The sequence below is a fragment of the Salvelinus namaycush genome, chromosome 15, assembly GCF_016432855.1.
Source record: "Salvelinus namaycush isolate Seneca chromosome 15, SaNama_1.0, whole genome shotgun sequence".
Classification (NCBI taxonomy): Eukaryota; Metazoa; Chordata; class Actinopteri; order Salmoniformes; family Salmonidae; genus Salvelinus; species Salvelinus namaycush.
Window position 1 is genome coordinate 11,636,654 of NC_052321.1, and position 17,076 is coordinate 11,653,729.

At 43.0% G+C, this 17,076-nt stretch overlaps 1 protein-coding gene across 1 annotated transcript in view; it reads left to right on the forward strand.

Annotated features, from left to right (window-relative positions):
• Window positions 1-833: 833 nt before the first annotated feature.
• LOC120060188 (arf-GAP with SH3 domain, ANK repeat and PH domain-containing protein 2-like) overlaps window positions 834-17,076 on the forward strand; it is a 102,768-nt gene continuing 86,525 nt past the window's right edge. Inside the window, exon 1 of the mRNA XM_039009323.1 lies at window positions 834-1,326. Coding sequence (XP_038865251.1) covers window positions 1,201-1,326 — 126 coding nt within the window. The 5' untranslated portion in view covers window positions 834-1,200. The remainder of the gene's footprint in view (window positions 1,327-17,076) is intronic.

The following is a 17,076-nucleotide window of genomic DNA, read 5'->3' on the forward strand; positions in this document are numbered from 1 at the left end:
CCTTTTGCAAATGCACCATAAAATAATTAATAATGCACTCTCTAGTGACTTTCCAAGACTTTGAATGTCAAGCTGTTGCTAATAATAATTTTATTTCCCCAAGCTTTCATTGTATAGTCCATTTAGGTGGCAGCTAGCCTAGTGCAGTGGTTCCCAACCTTTTTCGGTTACTTTACCACCAACTGAATTTTGCCCTGCCTGGAGTACTTATGTAGTATCCCCTCACATGCATTTTACCAGTAGGTCTATGGTGTCATGAGTCTTCTCAAGTACTCCCTGTTTATAGGCCAAGTACCCCCATGGGACCGAGTACCCCTGGTTGGGAACCACTGGCCTAGTGGTTAAGTGTTGGGCCAGTCACCAAAAGGTCACTGGTTTGAATCTCTGAGCCCACTAGGTGAAAAACCTGTCAATAGGTACTTAATTTCTCCTGTAAATTGCTCTGGATAAGAGCATCTGATAAATGACAAAAATGGAATTGACTGAAGTAGGTCAAAACAATAAATTAACTGTAATTTAATGTGCGTAGGAATTAAGAAAATAGATCTTAGTCTGACACAGTTTAATCTTAAAATTGATGGAAACATAAAAATAAACAAATTCAATATTATTTATATAGGCTATTTCAGGAGTTTTGATCTACCTTAAAAAACCTCTGGATGCCGCTGTAATGATGACAGAGACCACGCCTTCCATCGCCTCTGATTGGGTCAAATTGACCAGCTGGTGATCTCCATTGGATAGTGCACATCCATTGAATCCCTCCTTCACCTTTGTCAATTTCTGAGCTTGCATTAGAACGCCTCGTTGTTTCCCATGCCTGGAAAGAAGTTCACAGGCTTTATCTGAGGTTCGGAAGAGAGAGGGCACCTACAGAAGAGAAAATCATAGAAGCTTAATCTTTTTGGATTTCCCTGCAAATCGAGTGGGACCCGCCAAATTGACGGGGAAGAGCAGTGACCGCGAGCCATCTGGAATCGGAAAGGCTACCGCAGCGACTGTTACAATCAGGCGCGCAACATTGTTGCAGTGTGACTGCTCGAGCGCGAACAAGGGAACAACACACATCCAGCAATGGTTTACATGAGAGCATTTTATCAGACTTTTATATTATTGTAAACGTAAGCTTTTCTCAAATTCTAATTAAATCCCGGGTGTTTAACAGGAAGGAATACAATATATTTTCTTAAAGGATATAGTATGCCGGACCAAATTACAGTGTCCGAGTTCATGGCGGAGACAAATGAAGATTATAAAGCGCCAACTGCATCAAACTTCACCACTAGAATGTCCCACTGTAGGAGTACGGTGACTGCTTTGGAGGAGGTGAGTGGTGTGGTGAATTCCAAAGCCTATAGGCTACTTCAAGGTCCACATTCGGTAGCATCACCGGACACGTCGAAGGTTATAATGCATTACTTAGACCTAGTTGTAGTACCTATGTCGGTTATAAAGGTACCCTAAACTAACTGGCAAAATTCTATATCATCACAGTAGGCTTTTTTCCCCGAATTGTTGGGCGTTTTCATCAATCACTAGAGCCATTTGTTCTGGCATTGCTCTCACACACAGAGGAAAGTGGAAACTTGTTTTCTCCAATTCGGCTACTAATCGTCATTTATTTTACACCGTTCTGATGTTGCTGTTATGTACAGAATATAATAATAGCCACATCGTTTTTATTGGATAATAGAACCGCATAATCGGTATTAGCCGCTTTGTTTACTTGGGACATCCCCTTTGACCATTAGTTTACAATCAACGATTTCAAAAACGAATATCTTGGCCCAGATGACAATATCGAGAGTTTCCCACGAAAACATGGACAGTTCAATGGAAACAGTTATCATGCAAACAATCGCTCTACATTTTCTTTATTTTTTATTTTTAATGTCTATTGAGGAATAGAAGAGCTTTGCAATTCATGTGGCACCTGTTCAATAAATTCGGTATTTATTTTGCATCAATAGGCCACGCCCGAGAATAGGACTTTTCCTGTGGTTTATAGATGGGTAAGCTTTGCCCCAGTATCTGTGCGTTTGAGAGGTCTCTAACGGCACAGATACCGGGGCAGGTAAGCTTCATCAAACTTGCAGGTCGTTAACAGAAAGAACACTTCCGCTTTGTTCTATGAAAACCCACCCCACCACCTAACCCTATACAGCCTAATGAGAGCACTGACTGAGCATTTCCCACATGGGTATCTTTTTTTAATTGTGCCTGCCCTGGATCCATTATATGTTGTGTATGAAATGCCCAGTCATGAACAGATAAAGATGTCATCCATAAATGCAACATTTCATAGCAGTCATGTGTTGGGATAATACTGACTGGCAGTCAAAGGAGACCCATCTAAGCCCTTGTTCATGTCTCCAAATCTGCTTTATTGCCATTGTTTGCATGCAAGGTGTGCTGCTTATCTTCATCCATGTTCATGAAATGCTGCAGGAGGGACAGTAGGTTCATGCTAAACAAAGGTAGTCAGTTTGTCCTCCTCATGCATACATACAGACAGTATCTCCTTATGATAGTACGTTTTCCCTCTCTTAGATGTTATTTGACTTGAGAGAATATTACTCAATATTACACGCCTCAAACTTTGAGTGCATGTTGTCAGAATGACATCCTGGCACCGGATTGAGGCTTTGATTCCAGGGAAGCTCAGACTGATTTATCTACACACCCGAATTAGAGAGAAGGGTTGTGTTTCTGGAGGTCTGCTGGGGCAGGCACCTGTTGGTGCTTAATCTTTCTACAGACACCTAAAGGTGGAACGCAGCTCCCTGGTGTCAGTTTCGATAAATAAATAAAAATCTGGATCAAAATGGTTGGATTGATTTTTGGTGGCCTAGTGGGGCCAGGAGTTTTTTAATTCTTGATGACCTGACCAGGAAAAGCTGGTCATCACTTGTTACCACAGCGACAAAGTCATAATTATGGCTAAGCCCTGCCTATGTCTACAACTTGTTTTTTTTTTATAAATCTGATTTTAAACCACACTGGTAACCTTATGCCTAACCTTAAATTAAGACCAAAAAGCACAATTTTGTTTTCATGGCTGTGGTAACTAGTGACAACTGGAAATGCACTGGGTTATAGGTCGTTATCAATAAAACATCTCAAAAGACCCCCAGCTCCGCTAAAACCGTTGACAACTACGTGCCATTTCCAAGGGATTGTTAAATACATTTGATAAACTATTTGGTTTTAATATCATCACCTCTTGAAAAGCATAGTCAGAACTACACATTTCAGATTATTCCACATTTAGCTCTATTATCAGAGTTATACAGCAAGTAACTGTATGCTTTCATGACCAGTAAACATCAACTGATCTTTTCATTTCAGAGCCTATCCATTTGGCTTGACGCTAGCTAGCTAGCTAATCAAACAATGTGTCATTGGCTTTTGGAAAGAGCTTGACATCGGCATGTCTTTGTCCTGGTAAAGATGTCAGTCGGAACGTCCTATTAAAATGTAATGAGGCAAACAGACAATTCCTATTCCTCCCTCCATGTTAATGGCTTAACAATAAAGATCTGCTTTATTTTCTGTATACACTAAAGGCTTTCTTTCACATGGGCATTAGGTGACATCACAGTCTAGAGTGCACGAAGGAGATCTGATGGGGCTGTTTTGGATTCCCAGCATTGTACTGATTCTGTGACTAGAGAATTGTCTTGCTGTAAAATTGCTAGCGTCTCCATTTTGCCCTTGAAGTGACAGTTGAGGACTGTCTGAATGTAGCCTACTCAAGTCTGTATTTCAGGACTGAAAAATCTCGACAGTGCAGCAATGTTTCGCAATATATAGAAAAACCATTGCCATTTCAGTTTTGATCATTGCCTTTGATAATTGTCAGCTTGGTGTTTTAGGCCTACACATTTTGGCATCCAAGTTTTGGTTTCACATTAAACTAGGCACTTTCGTACTAAGGCTGTACTTATTGGAGTGAGAGATTAATTGTGGGAGGGGTGCGATTAGGGTGAATATCTGTGGACCAGATGGCATGACGTCTGCTTCACGTGGGCCGATTCCAGTCCTATGTGATGATAGCTTGTCTCTTATGAGTGCTCTGGAATGAGTGATATGCTCACCCTTCATCCTCAGACTGGACTGATGGCATTGACCAGGTCTGTTCAGATGAGCCTGCTATCCCCACAGTGTAGCACAGGGAGACACACTATCTAGGAGACACTGCCACTTACAGGGCTTAATGGGACCTAGTCTGTTGTGTGATTTATTTCTACATAAACCAATTACAATGGACAGAACTTTAATTAAGCTTGTGGATTGTAAAAGCTTTGTCTCTCATCTCCAAATAAATGGGCTTAATGTGTCCAGCAGAGGTGGAGCTACTAAAATAGTTACTCGGATTACCGTGGCCTAAAAACCACAACTATAAAAACAGTTGGTCCACTAAGAGGATGTTTGTCCCTTGTCATTAACGCCCCTCTGGGTTGCTGTAAAATGAGGCAACTTCTCCATGCCTTTGTTCTACCTGCCTTAGTTGTAATTTTACAAGAGACTTGCTTTATATTTGTCTGATCACATACATTCTCATTTTGAGCTATGAAGTCTCTTTGACTGTGCAGAAGTTACTTTGCTTTGGCCACAGTCACAATGGGAACGAAGCCTCAAGTACTAAATTGCTGGTCTGACTGACTATCAGCGTTGAACAACGGTTGAATAATCCATAGTGCTTTGATATGACTGTTCTTGTTCTTTTGGTTTTATGGAACTTCAGCTGTCAGTCGTTTCTGATTTATGGGTTGCAAACAAACTGTGCAGTTTCCTACTCAAAGGTAAATGTGTGTTACAGGATAGCACATCAGTGTGAAACCCACACGTGTTGCATAAATTGGGCCTATCCTTTGTGTTGGCCTGTAAATTGGATGATGTTTCATGTTCCCCGACTGCACCCATTGTGCAAACATGGGCCTTCCTTTCACAGAGAAACATTCCTGGAATCTGAGCATGGCAGTGGCCCACACACGATCACAATAGGGGTCCAATGTTGGACCAGCCAGGCTCATTGACTCTGTCTCTCTCCTCCATACATACTGCTCATTTTTCTCAGTTGAATCATGGACATTTACAGCCAGCATTTTGCATGGATTGGTTGTTGTTGTCATTCTGTACATACATTCCTGCACCCTCTGGATATTTTATCCCGGCATGTTGTCTTAACTGCATCGTTCTGGTTAGGAATGTGTTCCAACTACATGGTTCTGGTGAGCAATCTTGTCCAACTACATGGTTCTGGTGGGGCATGCGGTCTCAACTACATGCTTCTGGTGGGGCATGTGGTCTCAACTGCATGCTTCTGGTGGGGCATGTGGTCTCAACTGCATGCTTCTGGTGGGGCATGTGGTCTCAACTGCATGGTTCTGTATGGAGATTATTGGGAAGTATCAGGCGAATGACCCTGGCATTCGGGGCAACTGTTTGCACCAGCTCTAATCTCATGTGCTGAGTCTGTTCTATGTATCTGGTTAACAATGAGGAAGTGGTCTCCACTCCATACTTGGTGGTTTCTAATTGAATTCCCCAATTCAAGATTGTGAAAAGCAGTGGATAGCGGATGGGATGAAGGTTACAAAGAAGCGAGGGAAAAAAACACAAAGCGCATTAATTTCTTTAGGAAAACAGCCCTAATGTTACAAACAAACATCATTGTTGTCATTCAGAGAGACTATTTATTTGCCAAGCTACACAGAATATTTAACAATCAACAGGTTCCTCTTTGCATACTGAGAAATGGATGCAATTTATATCCTTTATAAAAAGATTGTTGATATAATCTATCTTCCAGCCACCCCAGGCTGCTTCACTCTGCGGTGTGTAATCTGAAGGTTTAACAGTAATATACCCCTGACTGTATCTACAGACAAATAGTAATAGGTTTTCTCATGAAGCCTGCAACCCTGTTCCCTCTAGATGAGCAGCCTGATGGTGTGTCCGACAACCCTTCATTATTTGTTGTGATTTGGTATTTTATTATGATCCCCATTAGCAGTTGCAAAAGCAGCAGCTACTCTTCCTGGGGTCCACACAAAACTTGTGTCAGACCTGTGTGTAAATTGACTATATGCAAACAATTTGGGATTTTCTTCCCGGGCCAGTGGAAGGCATCGCCATCATCTATTCAGAGATTCCTAGGCATAGTCCGTGGGAACCACCAGGCTGGGCTGGAGTGAGCACCTGTAGCGCAGAACAGGTGGCATGGAGGAAAGTTTTAACAAGGTCTCAGACACCAAGGATAAAGTGTGCAGAGACAATCAATGAATGAGCTGCCCAGACTGCCAGCCACCTTGGCCTGCATCCTCTTAAGGAGCTTATTAATACTTAGTGTAATTGAAATGATTTCGTTGGAAGGATCACCACATTCAGACCATTTCTCCTCAGAGCTTTGGACCAAACCTGCCCCATAGTAAATATGATCCCCTGCCAGATTCTGTTGGAACTGGTTAATGACCTACGGTTGTTCCTTCTGGACATCGGAAGCTGGTTAAGTGTTTTTTGTTGTTGTTTTTTGTATCTTTTCATTCTTCATCTTGGTCTTTTTTATTTTTTTAGACAATGTTTTTTGTCTACATCCTCACTTCTGACAGTCTAGTGAGCAAACAAGCAGAAATACCATGTGGTAAACGTGTATGTGACCAATAAAATTGTATTTTATTTGGTATCACACAACCTTTCTATCGGAAACTATGGAAAGTCCTCTTTTTTGTCACCCTAAGAGTACCCAGCATGTTTCCTCCAATGTGTGTGTTTGAAGTGTAAGGTATCTTGCATAACTGGAGCCAGGGACAGCAGGCTCCCTGTTATCTCCCAGTCTCAGGCTCTCTCTCTCACTCTTTGGGGCCTTCCTACAGATGAGAAGTCCCTCCCCCCATGTGGCTAAACAGTGGAAATGTGGGACGGGGTCACGGTACTTTCCCAATCGATTTGGGGCCTGGGCTCCCCTTGGTGACCCTGGGCTGTTGGGATACAATATCCCCCCCACCACTGCCACAACACAGGATCATTCATCGGAATAAGGGGGTGCGAGGAAATCTGGGAAAATAGGACGGTGTGTGATCGGAGAGAGGGGTTAGGAGTGCACCGGCCTTTGTTGTGCATGGGAGTGTGGAGGCCCACCGTCAGGGGGCCTGTCACAGATTGCCATGAACAGCTCCTTTTTAAGTGTTCCCTGACATGCCGTGCCTCTTCATTAATGAACTACTTCATTGATTTGTTCCATGGCCTCTGCACAGGGGCAGTTTCCTCAGAAATTATTTGAATTGTGTTGCTGGGTTGTCGTGTTCACTTAACTGCAGTGGGAGGGCCTCCCGAGTGGCGCAGCGGTCTAAGCTGCTTTGCTGCATTGATGTATCACTACAGCCCCGGGTTCAATCCCAGGCAGTGTCACAGCCGGCCGTGACTGGGAGACCCATGAGGCGGCGCACAATTGGCCCAGTGTCATCCGGGTTATTGGAGAGTTTGGCCGACCGGCATGTTCTTGTCCCATCGCGCTCTAGCGGCGACTCCTCTAGCGACTCCAGGCCGGGCGCCTGCAAGCTGACTTCGGTTGCCAGTTGTACGGTGTTTCCTACGACACATTGGTGCGGCTGGCTTCCGAGTTAAGCGAGCAGTGTGTCAAGAAGCAGTTCGGCTTGGCAGGGTGGTGTTTCTGAGGACGCATGGCTCTCGAACTTCGCCTCCCGAGTCCGTACGGGAGTTGCAGCCATGGGACAAGACTGGATATCATGAAATTGGGAAGAATAAGGGGTAAAAGTAGCAACAAAAAAACCCCAAAAAGAAACAATTTAAAAACTGCAGTGGGTTCATGGAGGAAGGGCTTTCAGATGTGTTCTCTCTTTGAGAAGCTGGCTATGAGTAATGTCATTAATGGCTAGATTTAGGTTGTTCTTTACATGACTGGATATGCTGTTCGCAATTATGCCTCTTTCAACAGATTTTCTACATTAATCAACAAAAGACGGGTTAGGAACTCAGGAACTTTGTTTTAGATATCCTTAATGTCCTTTCTCATACTATATCCACTTGTCAAGCAGGTCTGCCTCCCTGGAGAGTTGGGACATGCACAATGTACCCATTCTTTCCACATATTGTAAAACTGAAAAAAAAAACACAAATGTGCTGAGAGATTTAAGCTGTTCCCAGATGGGTACAAACTTTAATACAGCTGAATGTATTGTCTCTGCCTAACGTGGTTCTGTCAAAGTAGTGCCTCTGCCTACTTTGGAGCAACGTTGTCTTAGTACTCCAGGAGACAGGAATTAAGTTGAATCCTTAAAAGTAATAAAGTCCTCAGACTTCAAAGGAACTTTCATTATTTTTCACAGTAGATACACTCATGCACTTATATTCCTTCCGCAGCACACTGGACCATATGTTTTCCAAAGTCACCAGTTGATCTTTTCCAGGTGAACGCAGTCTCACTCCAAGTCCCTCAAGCATCCTCAATGCTCCTTGTATGCAACTATGGCACTTTGCTTTTGGCATTGCTAAGTTTCCGCCATGAGGCCTACACATTGGTAAATACGAGCAGACCAGAAACGGTGCTTATGCTGACTGGATTTTATGGGGAGCTAGACACATTTGGTCTTAATTTACCCACCCCTCCCTCACGCTGAGCTTTCATCAGTCCCCTGCTAATTTATAAACTTTGTTAAATACTTCCTTATTAAGTCAAACAGACTCCTTTAAAATGGTGTTGTCGGGTATCTTTCCTGATTTTCCACCCTAGGTAGTTCAAAAGCTCTTTTTTTCCATTCAAAGCTTGACATTTGTATTCTCAGTTGGTATACTCTGGGCATAATCAGGTCCTGAATTTCCATTTCAACAGTTGTTCATCGTACAGCCTACCAGAACATTCTCACTGAGAGTGAATGCGGGTCACTGTGTCACACCTACAACCAACAGTCTTGAGTGTGAGTCAGTAAAAGTTTACTGCACCCATGGGGATTGGCCAAGCTCCCCGTTTGTCTTTATCTGACCTTTTCACCTCTTAATCACTCTATTAATGACCAATCATTGAAGTTGCACTTGTCCTCACTGCTCAGTCACCTCAATCTTCAAGCACATCACATCAGTAGTATACAGCACCTTCAGAAAGTATTCACACCCCTTGACTTTTTCCACATTTTGTTGTAACAGCCTGACTTTAAAATTGATTAAATTGAGATGTTTGGTCACTGGCCTACACACAATACCTCATGTCAAAGTGTAATTATGTTTTTTGAAAATGAAAAGCTGAAATGTCTTGAGTCAATATTTATTCAACCCCTTTGTTATGGAAAGCCTAAATAAGTTCAGGAGTAAAATGTGCTTAAGTCACATAAGATTCATGGATTCACTCTGTGTGCAATAATAGTGTTTAACATGATTTTTGAATGACTACCTCACACATACAATTATCTGTAAGGTCCCTCAGTCGAGCAGTGAATTTCAAACACAGATTCAACAACAAAGCCCAGGGAGGTTTTCCAATGCCTCGCAAAGAAGGGCACCTATTGGTAGGTGGGTAAAAAAAACTTAGGCAGACATTGAATTTCCCTTTGAGCATGGTGAAGTTATTAATTTCACTTTGGATAGTGTATCAATACACCCAGTCACTACAAAGATAGAGGTGTCCTTTCTAACTCAGCATTTTTTGTTTTCTTTGCAACAAGGCACTAAAGTAATACTGCAAAAAATGTAGCAAAGTAATTCACTTTTTGTTCTTATTACAAAGTGTTATGTTTAATACAAGTCCAATACAAGACTTTAGTGAGTACCACTCTCCATATTTTAAAGCATAGTGGTGGTTGCTTCATGTTATGAGTATGCTTGTAATCGTTAATGACTGGGGAGTTTTTCTGGATAAAAAAAACTGAATGGAGCTAAGCACAGGCAAAATCCTAGATGAAAACCTGGGTCAGTCTACTTTCCATCAGACACTGGGAGACATTAACCTTTTAGCAGAACAATAACCTAAAACACAACGCCAACTACGCTGGAGTTGCCGAGTTAAAGTTTTGACTTAAACCTACTTGAAAATCTATGGCAAGACCTGAAAATGGTTGTCTTGCAATGATCAACAACCAATTTGACAGAGCTTGAAGAATTTTCAAAAGAATAATGGGAAAATGTTACACAATCCAGGTGTGTCAAGCTCTTAGAGACTTACCCAGAAAGACTCACAGCTGTAATCGCTGCCAAAGGTGATTCTAACATGTATTGACTCAGGGGTGTGAATACTTATGTAAAATAGATTTCTGTATTCCATTTATAATACATTTGCAAACATTTCTAAAAACATGTTTTCACTTTGTGTTCAGTTGGGTGAGAGAAAAAAAAACATTTTAATCCATTTTGAATTCAGGCTGTAACATAACGAAATGTGGAATAAGTCAAGGGGTATGAATACTTTCTGAAGGCATGCTCTTCAAGAGGTGATGATATTACAACCAAATAGTTAACATTTATTTAACAATCCTTTGAACGGTATGTAGTTTTCAATGATTTTAGGGGAGCTGGGGGCAAGGAGCAGCCAAATCGAACACTTTGCACCGTATTGCCATGTTTTATTGATGACTACCTATAGCCTTTAGCCTGTAGGTGTTCAGATCTGGCTGTGGTTGTTTTGTAGCTGTTCCTCCTTGTGGTCAGCTCTGCACTAAACCTTCACACGGTCTCTCAACAGTATCTTGGAGAGAGTGGGTCTGTGTGGAAACGATGCTGTTTTTTTAACTTTCTGAAGGCACTTTATCTTTTCAATTGTTCCCTGTAAATCGGTAATGTTGAGATGAACAGCTCTTCTCACACTGTCTCAAATAGCCACTAAATGTTGAAAAGCCCAAATCCCTCTGCTTTCCAGGCATCTTGTCCAGTGTTCACAGGTAGTGGTTGCTGAAATGAATTCTGAGAATCATCTTGCACCCAAACCCGAAGTGCATTATAACCTGTGAGAATCTGTTCAGACTAGACGAACTTGAAAGTTTGTCAACGATGGTTGAATAAACCAATCTGCGGTGCGGAATGTTGGTTCTCATGTGACAGTGTCCATATGACACCCCATTGACAACAAAGGAAGGGGAAATATCTTTGAAGTGGTCAATTGCAGGGCAGAGGGTCATTCTATTGGCAAGTGGTTTCTCCAGACACAAATGGAGCCATCTATTGATGTAGCCTATAGCTACACCAGGGAAGGGCTGGGCAATATGGCCTAAAAATCATATCTCCATTTCCCCCCCCCCCCCCCCCCCAAACATATGGGCAATTCACTCTAATGTACTTGTCCTCTTGCTCAGTTGTGCACTGGGGCCTCCCATTCCTCTTTCTATTCTGGTTAGAGCCAGTTTGCGCTGTTCTGTGAAGCGAGTAATAAACAGCGTTGTACGAGATCTTCAGTTTCTTGGCAATGTCTCTCATGGAATAGACTGACGAGTTTCAGAAGAAAGTTCTTTGTTTCTGGCCATTTTGAGGCTGTAATCGAACCCACAAATGCTGATGGTGCAGATACTCCGCTAGTCTAAAGAAGGCCAGTTGTATTGCTTCTTTAATCAGCACAACAGTTTTCAGCTGTGCTAACATAATTGCAAAAGGGTTTTCTAATGAATCAATTTGCCTTTTAAAATGATAAACTTGGATTAGCTAACACAACGTGCCATTGGAACACAGGAGTGATGGTTGCTGATAATGGGCCTCTGTATGCCTATATAGATATTCCATAAAAAAATCTGCCGTTTCCAGCCACAATTAGTAATTTACGACGTTAACAATGCCTGCACTGTATTTCTGATAAATTTTATGTTATTTTAAGGGACAAAAAATTTGCTTTTCTTTCAAAAACAAGGACATTTCTAAGTGACGTTAGTGTATATCTTGATTTTAAAACTAAAAACAACTGTTTTTATTTGACAATTAAAGGTCAAATACACTGCATTTCTTTTTTAAATTTATTTAATTTATTTATTTTATACATTTTATCCCATTTTCTCCCCAATTTTCGTGGTATCCAATCGCTAGTAATTACTATCTTGTCTCATCGCTACAACTCCCGTACGGGCTCGGGAGAGACGAAGGTCGAAAGCCATGCGTCCTCCGAAGCATAACCCAACCAAGCCGCACTGCTTCTTTAACACAGCGCGCCTCCAACCCGGAAGCCAGCCGCACCAATGTGTCGGAGGAAACACCGTGTACCTGGCCCCCTTGGTTAGCGCGCACTGCGCCCAGCCCGCCACAGGAGTCGCTGGAGCGCGATGAGACAAGGATATCCCTACCGGCCAAACCCTCCCTAACTCGGACGACGCTATGCCAATTGTGCGTCGCCCCACGGACCTCCCGGTCGCGGCCGGCTGCAACAGAGCCTGGGCGCGAACCCAGAGACTCTGGTGGCGCAGCTAGCACTGCGATGCAGTGCCCTAGACCACTGCGCCACCCGGGAGGCCCCAAATACACTGCATTTCAAACAGTCAGCAATAATCTAATGAATTCAGGGCTCGTGAAATTATATCTAGGCTAAATATAAGCCTTCCCCAACCATAAAACACACCAAGGTCCAGCTAATCTTTATATTTTAAGTTTTTAGCCAACTTGGGTCCATTTGCTAGCTAACAAGGTAGAACAGTTGAATTGTTATGAACACACCCTTCTGGCTGTCTCCAACTGTTTGAACAGCACGCTAGCCTGTCCGCTGTGTTCAGATGTTGAAATCAAGTAGCCTACCTTATTTCTCAAAATGAGAACGAGTTGCAAATTCTTTATATAATTGTGTTTTAGGTTTATTGCACATTTATAAAACACACACTAGACAGCTAAAATGCTGCCACCGGTATTTGGTAGTGCAATGCCGCGCGCGACAAACTGAGCATTTATTTTCCAGAATCAATGTTTATTGATACTCCCGTGTTGGTAGTGTCTGCTCTGCTCTCAATGTGAGCAGTTGAGCCATAAAAAGGGTATTGTTAGAAAAGGTAACTTCTCTATTAGAGATAATAATAGATAGTAAAATAATGTCTCTGATTCTGTTGGACCAAACCTCAAATGCAAATAGCGAGTTTGAAACTGCTTGTCAGAGAGGAAGAAGTGATCTCTCATCTTTGTTGTGTGAGTGACAGGGGCTTGGTGGTGTGTGTTTGTAAACCATAGAAGAATGGACACCAAAATCTGTCCAAAATAAGCCCAATGCGTTTCTGTGGGCTTTCTGTGATCTTTTGGGTAGACTCCTGTTGTTATGGCGGAGACATGTGCATCTCGTCAGATCTGTGGTGTAAATGGGAAGGTGAGCACAGAAGGAGACGAGACCAAAATGACAACATGAGAACAAGCAGACATAAACACTCATAAAAACGTCATTATTGCGATACAGGCATTTGGAATATCGCGCACAAACATAAATTCTAATTAATCAAATTCAATTGATATATTGCCTAGCCCTACACCAGGGATTCGGCACTGCCTGGCTTTCTATTTCGAACCTGTGTTTTTCTTTGCAGGTTTTAGTAACTTCGTTTTATGTCCTCACCAAAGTGTGAGGATTATTGCTGGCAGGTGGTGACTGTCCAGGTCTAAGGGTTTCCCTTTTGTAGTTTTCACCAGTGAGTAGTAAAGCACCAAACGCCTATGAGTTGTGTTTGGACAGTTGTATTTTTTTAATAAGTGGAAGTCTTTACCATATCAAATTTTATTGGTCACATACACATAGTTAGCAGATGTTAATGCGAGTATAGTGAAATGCTTGTGCTTCTAGTTCCAACAGTGCAGTAATATCTAACATTAATCTAACATTTCCATAACTACCTAATACACACACATCTAAAGGGATGGAATAAGAATATGTATATAAACTCAGCAAAAAAAGAAACGGCCCTTTTTCAGGACCTTGTCAAAGATATAATTCGTAAAAATCAAAATAACTTCATAGATCTTCATTGTAAAGGGTTAAAACACTGTTTCCCATGCTTGTTCAATGAACCATAAACAATTAATGAACATGCACTTGTGGAACGGTCGTTAAGACACGAACAGCTTACAGACGGTAGGCAATTAAGGTCACAGTTGTGGAAAGTTAGTAGAAAGGCCTCTTTAGTGTCCTGACTGAAAAACACCAAAAGAAAGATGCCCAGGGTCCCTGCTCATCTGCGTGAACATGCCTTAGGCATGCTGCAAGGAGGCATGAGGACTGCAGATGTGGCCAGGGCAATAAATTGCAATGTGAGACCCCTAAGACAGGGAGACAGGATGGAAAGCTGATTGTCTTCGCAGTGGCAGACCACGTGTAACAACATCTGCACAGGATCGGTACATCTGAACATCACACCTGCTGGACAAGTACAGGATGGCAACAACAACTGCCCGAGTTACCCCAGGAATGCACAATCCCTCCATCAGTGCTCAGACTGTCCACAATAGGCTGAGAGAGGCTGGACTGAGGGTTTGTCGGCCTGTTGTAAGGCAGGTCCTTACCAGACATCACCTATGGGCACAAACCCACCGTCGCTGGACCAGACAAAAAGTGCTCTTCAAAAGTGCTCTTCACTGACGAATCACGGTTTTGTTTCACCAGGGGTGATGGTCGGATTCACGTTTATCGTCGAAGGAATGAGTGTTACACTGAGGCCTGTACTCTGGAGCGGGATCGATTTGGAGGTGGAGGGTCCGTCATGGTCTGGGGCGGTGTTGTCATTGCAGGCAGTCTCAATGCTGTGCGTTACATAGAAGACATCCTCCTCCCTTATGTGGTACCCTTCCTGCAGGCTCATCCTGACATGACCCTCCAGCATGACATGCCACCAGCCATACTGCTCGTTCTGTGCGTGATTTTCTGCAAAACAGGAATGTCAGTGTTCTGCCATGCCCAGCGAAGAGCCCGGATCTCAATCCCATTGAGCACTTCTGGGACCTGTTGGATCGGAGGGTGAGGGCTAGGGCCATTCCTCACAGAAATGTCTGGGAACTTGCAGGTGCCTTGGTGGAAGAGTGGGGTAACATCTCACAGCAAGAACAGGCAAATCTGGTGCAGTCCATGAGGAGGAGATGCACTGCAGTACTTAATGCAGCTGGTGGCCACACCAGATACTGACTGTTACTTTTGATTTTGACCCCCTTTTGTTCAGGGACACATTATTCCATTTCTGTTAGTCACATGTCTGTGGAACTTGTTCAGTTTATGTCTCAGTTGTTGAGTCTTATGTTCATACAAATATTTACACATGTTAAGTTTGCTGAAAATGCACGCAGTTGACAGTGAGAGGACGTTTATTTTTTTGCTGAGTTTATAAATATATGGTTGAGTGATGACCGAGCGGCATACGCAAGGTACAATAGATGGTATAAAATGCAGTATATACATTTGAGATGTGTAAGATATGTAAACATTGTTAAAGTGGCATTATTTAACGTGTCTAGTGATCCATTAATTAAAGTGGCCAATGATTTGAGTCTGTAGGCAAATCAAATCAAATTTATTTATATAGCCCTAATTACATCAGCTGATATCTCAAAGTGCTGTACAGAAACCCAGCCTCAAACCCCAAACAGCAAGCAATGCAGGTGTAGAAGCACGGTGGCTAGGAAAAACTAGACCAAAACCTAGGAAGAAACCTAGAGAGGAACCAGGCTATGAGGGGTGGCCAGTCCTCTTCTGGCTGTGCCGGGTGGAGATTATAACAGAACATGGCCAAGATGTTCAAATGTTCATAAATGACCAGCATGGTCAAATAATAATCAGGAGTAAATGTCAGTTGGCTTTTCATAGCCGATCATTAAGAGTATCTCTACTGCTCCTGCGGTCTCTAGAGAGTTGAAAACAGCAGGTCTGGGACAGGTAGCACGTCCGGTGAACAGGTCAGGGTTCCATAGCCGCAGGCAGAACAGTTGAAGCTGGAGCAGCAGCACGGCCAGGTGGACTGGGGACAGCAAGGAGTCATCATGCTATGCCCTTGGATATCATAAGGTGAATGCACCAATTTGTAAGTCGCTCTGGATAAGAGCGTCTGCTAAATGACTTAAATGTAAATGTAAATGTAATGCCAGGTAGTCCTGAGGCATGGTCCTAGGGCTCAGGTCCTCCGAGAGAGAGAAAGAAAGAGAGAAGGAGAGAATTAGAGAGAGCATACTTAAATTCACACAGGACACCGGATAAGACAGGAGAAGTACTCCAGATATAACAAACTGACCCTAGCCCCCCGACACAAACTACTGCAGCATAAATACTGGAGGCTGAGACAGGAGGGGTCAGGAGACAGTGTGGCCCCATCCGATGATACCCCCGGACAGGGCCAAACAGGAAGGATATAACCCACCCACTTTGCCAAAGCACAGCCCCCACACCACTAGAGGGATATCTTCAACCACCAATCCTGAGACAAGGCCGAGTATAGCCCACAAAGATCTCCGCCACGGCACAACCCAAGGCAGCAGCCTTTCTGTTAGTGATGGCTGTTTAACAGTCTGATGGCCTTGAGAAAGAAGCTGGTTGTCAATGTAAGCTGGTACACTGATTCTCATTCTCACTGTTTATTGTGTGTGTGTTCACTTGACTCACTCATTGGTCAGAAGCTGCGGGGTCTTGATGACATCGGTAGAGAGAGCTGTGTGTTCTCCTCACTCTGCTAACCTTCATCTGCATGGCTCTCAAGGCACTCCCACTGACCATAATATGCCCAGTGAAGACGCTGACTATTTGAGCCGGCTGACTTTCCCACTCCCTCAGGCTAACTGCATACATTACTGTTCTGTGTCAAACACTGGAACTACAGCTTGTTAATGGTCCCCTTAATGGCGCAATGGACCTGTTCAGATATTTACTCAGTTGCTCCAAATTGCTTAAAGTTGTGCTTGAAAGGGTTTTTTCCTTTTTATTTCTCACCCAAATCGTGAGTGCATAGGCCTGAGTTCAGTAAAGCACACAGAAATGGACATTGAAGTAGGCTGTGCTGTTTTTTTAGTTCTCTGTGCTCTTCTTTTCAGGCACGTTTTCTGCTCTGAGTCGTCGGATGTTTATTTATTATTTCAGTTCAGTTAAATGACATCAGTCTTGTTCTTTTAGAGCTCTGAATAGCTTTACCACAAGGCAGCTCCTCT